Below are 5,000 nucleotides of genomic sequence, written 5' to 3' on the forward strand. Positions count from 1 at the left end.
ATTAACATTTGAGCAGGATGTTGTAGTTTAGTGTGAAACATTATATTTCATAAACGATCACATTGTTATTAAAATAGTACCTGTAAAATACACGTAGAGGAGGGACAGGTACAACATTTCCCTCTAAAATCGAATGAAGTAGAAGTAAAGTACCTCAAATGTACTATCGGTCGTACAAATCTGAGCATAAACTTGAAATCTAAATAAATTAAGTTATTTCACATCTTTTAGGCTGATGTAGTCTGTGTGTGTGTGTGTGTGTGTGTGCATGTGTGTGTGTCGGAATTCGCCTGTTTCCTGTGTTGTGTTGTTCAGTCAGAAGGCGTCAGACTGACTCTCACCCAATCAGCTGACTGCGGCTCACATGGGAGCAGGTCAGCTGACACACACACACAGAGACACACACACACACACACACACTTCTCATGACAGTTTGCGAGGAAGTCGCTCCGCTTCCAGGAAACCTGTGACTTGTCCGTCACAACTTTCCGTGTCATCACTCGTGTATTTCTCAGCAGCACACTTCATGTTTCACTTCATACCAACATGTCAACATGTCTCCATTCCTCATATTTAATTACCCGAGTACAAACTTCAGGTACTTTACTCGTGTCTATTATCATTTGTGTAACTTTATACTTCTCCTCCACTACTTCTCAGAGGTAAATATTGTACTTTATACTACATTTGTCTGAGAGCTTTAGTTACAGTTCTTCATCTCCTTCCTGTCCAGTTTAAACCTCGTATCTCCAGATGTGCTGATGTTGAATGTTTGTGATGAACTGAAGGATGAAATGTTCTTTTGTGTGTTGATAAAATCCTCCTACTTCTTCAGATTAATAAACTCTTTAAAGAGACTCTTGGATCAGCTGGAACTTTTACTTTTACTTCTCATACCTTCAGGTGATCTCCAACATTCTCTCTCATCGTTCATTTCATCAGTAAAAGTTCATCGTCACTGAAGGTTTGATGGCGTCCTGGTTTCTTGCCGCCTCTCTGAACCGTTTTGTGTCTCCGCTCCACAGATCCATGTTGGGTAACGGGGTGAAGCGGAAGCTGGACGAGGACGAGGACGTTCCGTGGGAAGGCCGGCGTCCTCTGGCGGTCGGCGGCATGTCGCACGCGTCCTACACGCTGCAGCGTCAGACGGTCCTCAACGTGTCCCTCATGAAGCTGTACGGCCCTCGGACGGGCGCCGACCTCGGCCTGCAGCGCCGAGTCCTCATCAACAACGTCATCCGCCGCATCCACGACGACTTCAGGCTGGAAGGAGGCGTCGGCGCGCTCTTCTTCTCGTCTGCGCCGCCCGTCGCTGCCGCCGCCGCCTGCGAGGACGAAAGCTACCGACAGCCTCCGCCTCCCGCCTCCTCCTCCTTCAGCATGCTCTCGTCACCGCTGACGGCGCTGGACTCCTGCCTGACTCCGGCCTCGCTGCTGGAGGAGGACCTGCCCATGTTCTTCACCCTGCCGCCCTCCTCCTCTTCCTCCCAACACCACCTGCACCACTCCCCGAGGCCGCCGCCCTCGCCGTCGCCCAAAGACAGCTTCTCCTCCGCCCTGGAGGAGATCGAGGAGCTCTGTCCCTCCTCCTCGGGCCCGCCGTCACCACCTCCTGCTCGGGTTCAGTTTGATGCTGTCGTGAAGGAGGAGGGGCGGGTCTTTCAGGAGGTGGAGAAACCTCCTCCTCCGTCCTCCCCGGGCTCCTTCCTGACGGACTTCGCCCTGGACGACGTCCTCTTCACAGACATCGACACGTCCATGTACGACCTCGGCCCCTGCCCGCCTCCGTCGGGAGAGCCGCCATCCAAGATGGCCCCCGTCATGATGACGGACGACCTGGTCCGGTCGATGTCGGGGTACGGAGCGGCCGGCGCACAGAACCAGCCCTTTAAGATGGACCTGGCGGAGCTGGACCACATCATGGAGGTGCTGGTGGGCAGCTGAGAGGACGAGTCAGACTTTCTATCACTTCTTGTTCATTTTGTACAGTTTTAAAGTCCCGACGTGCTTCACGCTGCTTTTGTTCTGGAGGATTGAAGCTGCTGCGTGTTGAGCTTTAACCTCGATGGATTATCGGGACATTCGGTTCCATTGGCTGTTAGTCACGTGTCCTTTTCACGCACTGTCCAGAACCGGCCAATCAGAGAAACGACGGCGTCCGTCACGACAGCACCGACGCACCGATGAGTTCCATGAGCTCCCCGAGCTTCTGGTTCTCGGGACCGATGGTGGTGAGAAGAAGCCGCGCTCGCTAACGGGACAGTTTGAACATCGGCTGAGTTAAAGCATCAGCAGCACACTCTGAGGATCAACACGGTCCTCACTGACGTGGAAGCAGAAGCTCAGCGTGAAGCTCCGTCCTGTTTTCTACCGCTGTCCGAGAAATTGTAAGAAACAAAAGACTTTTCTACCGTCGGTGCATGTTTTCACACAGCCAGTGCCTTTTTAAAGAAAAACCTCGATCACACGGTCACGTCTCGCTGTTCCTCGTTACTCTTTGTTTGACAACCTTCATTTCATCAAATGTAATCATTGGATCCATGAAGAGAAACACCAAACGTACGCGTCAATGAAATAGTTTGTTTTGTTCTTTTCATGGGATTTGATAAGAAGACAAATATAAATATATATTCTTATTAATTCATTCTGGTTTTCAAACATGTCATTGTTTGAGTTAAAAGCTGAGCTGAGTTACCAAGTTTACAAACTGGAAATCTAATTAATATATTCTTTCAATATGAATACACATTTCGACAGTAATAACTTTATCTTTTGGTAAATGTTCGAAGCGTTGTAGACGTTGGCAAAGCTGCAAAGAATTTGTAGGAAACTAAAACATTTAACTCTTAAGTTGCCTCCTAAGTTCAAAACATTTATGTTGATTTGAGCTCAAACAACACTTAGCTTAGCATAAAGGAAACAAAGATGCGCCACCTAATTACCTCCACAGCTCACAAATCAACTCGTGGTGTTTCATTTTAATGCAGAAATGTAAACACTGTTTTTAGTTTGAGCGATTCTTCGTTCTGTGTGTTTTAACAGCTTCAGTCTCGTGTGGTTCGTTTTAACTCAACCAATGAAACATTTCTTACCACAATAAGAGCTTCAGAGCTGAACTACAACCTGCAGCACAAATACAACGACTTCATGACGTGACGTTCCCTTCAGCAGAAATAACTCTCTGGATTATTTATTACCTCTCGGCTCTCTGTGTGTATTTATTGTAACTCTTGACACTAATATTTAGTTTGTACAGAACACAAATGTATTCTTTCAAAGGATTCGAAATCTCATTTAATAAATTATTTGGTTTTATATTTTAGGATTTCAGCAACGCAAACGGCCTCGATTCAACCTCTGCTACAGCTCCAACGTGTGTGTGTGTGTGTGTGTGTGTGTGTGTGTGTGTGTGTGTGTGTGTGTGTGTGTTTGGATAAACACTGGGCCTGTTTATTTTATGTTTTTTACATTTTTTCTGAACTCAAAAACCCTCGTCTGTTTGTCTGTCTGTCTGTCTGTCTGTCTGTTTGTCTGTCTGTCTGTCTGTCTGTTTGTCTGTCTGTCTGTCTGTCTGTCTGTCTGTCTGTCTGTCTGTCTGTCTCCAGCTGGTACCGACCTGCTGTCTGTGTGTGGATCAGACCATCATGTCCTGATACATGAACATTAAAACTGAATCCAGATGTCTTTTAAAAGTCAACCTCTGTGTCTCCACCTGCTGGACAGATGATGTAACCGCAGTAAGATCCCAGAGGCCAGCGTACAGAACATGTGCATAATTAATAACGCACACAGCGTGGTTGTCTTTATGCATCATATTGTCTTTATTACACACGTGTCTCTGTAATACACCGCATTCATACCGTATTCGACTCATTTAACTTCACAAATGTCTTTCAGATTTGATTCTTGTTTGTTGGTTTTCTGAGATCTTCCTGCAGCTGTTTCACCAACATTTACAATTTATTTAAACTATTTTTATACAGACGCGAGACTAAGAACCTGCTGTGAATCCTTATGAAGTAGACGCATCGGGACACGGTGACATCATCGTTTAAGAGAAATACAAACATAAGAGAGAGATGTTTTTACTCTTTTCACTGTAAAGTCAACAGAAAGTCAGTGATTGTCACAACAAACCTAAATTCATATTTTATTAGAGAAACTGTTCCTCCACTCTGTGCTCTTTAGTTTGTTTCTGTGTAGCGAATGAACGCGCGGCCGTTGAACGTTAAACTCAATGTTGTGTTCGTAGCTCTTCTGTGGCTGCAGGTTTATTAACGACGTCACCAGCAGAGCAGGAAGTGGTCATCAGTGACTCTGTGCCTTGTCCGATGCAACGTGACTTTGTTCTTCTGAAAATCATATTTGAATGTTTAAAATGAGGATTCAGCTCTGGGTGGGGGGGGCACTTTAGTGATTTTATTTTCTACATTAAACGGGAATTCTCTCATCTTCGTCTTCTCGTCTTTGATTTATGATCTTCGTCTTCTGGTTCTCACAAACGTCACGAAGGATATTCTCAACTTAATTATCTCGTTCCTGCTTCTTACTTTCAAAAAGTTTTAAAGGAAGTTTTATGTTAAAATGTTTTATAAAACAAAATATGACATAAAATGTGACATTCACCACCTCGACTTCTTTATAATATTTAAAACAAATATGAATTAAATTCATATTTGTTTAAAGGAAGTACAAACTTCTTAGTTTTACAATTAATCATTTAAAATACTTGTACTTTGTAATTGTAAATGTTTTTCAACTTTGAGTTTTAATGCAGAATTTACATATTTTTTAAATAACTAATGTAGTAAAACTGTAGCAACGTAAAAGTCTATAAAGTTATGGCTGTTACTTCTATAAACGTTTATTTATGAAGCGTTTCAGACAGAAGTGCTCTGTTGTCCGAGTGAACGGAACACAAAGGAAACAGAAACACGCAGAGAAGATATCGATTTTAATTTCTTGTGTACACTAAAAGTAAAATTTACACACGTAGTCTC

General features: G+C 44.2%; 2 protein-coding genes across 3 annotated transcripts in view; one reads left to right on the forward strand and one right to left on the reverse strand.

Annotated features, from left to right (window-relative positions):
* Positions 1–4,450, forward strand: part of LOC306784977 (SERTA domain-containing protein 2-like) — a 10,189-nt gene extending 5,739 nt beyond the window's left edge. The window contains exon 2 of the mRNA XM_079279188.1: positions 1,026–4,450. Within this exon, the coding sequence (XP_079135314.1) occupies positions 1,030–1,944 (915 nt within the window). The 5' untranslated portion in view covers positions 1,026–1,029 and the 3' untranslated portion in view covers positions 1,945–4,450. The remainder of the gene's footprint in view (positions 1–1,025) is intronic.
* A 510-nt stretch (positions 4,451–4,960) lies between these two features.
* aftpha (aftiphilin a) overlaps positions 4,961–5,000 on the reverse strand; it is a 10,132-nt gene continuing 10,092 nt past the window's right edge. For both annotated transcript variants that reach the window (XM_079278231.1, XM_079278230.1), the window contains exon 9: positions 4,961–5,000. This exon is cut by the window's right edge and continues 1,418 nt beyond it. The gene's annotated coding sequence lies outside the window, so the exon portion shown is untranslated.

The sequence above is a fragment of the Melanostigma gelatinosum genome (assembly GCF_949748355.1).
Source record: "Melanostigma gelatinosum genome assembly, chromosome: 11".
Classification (NCBI taxonomy): Eukaryota; Metazoa; Chordata; class Actinopteri; order Perciformes; family Zoarcidae; genus Melanostigma; species Melanostigma gelatinosum.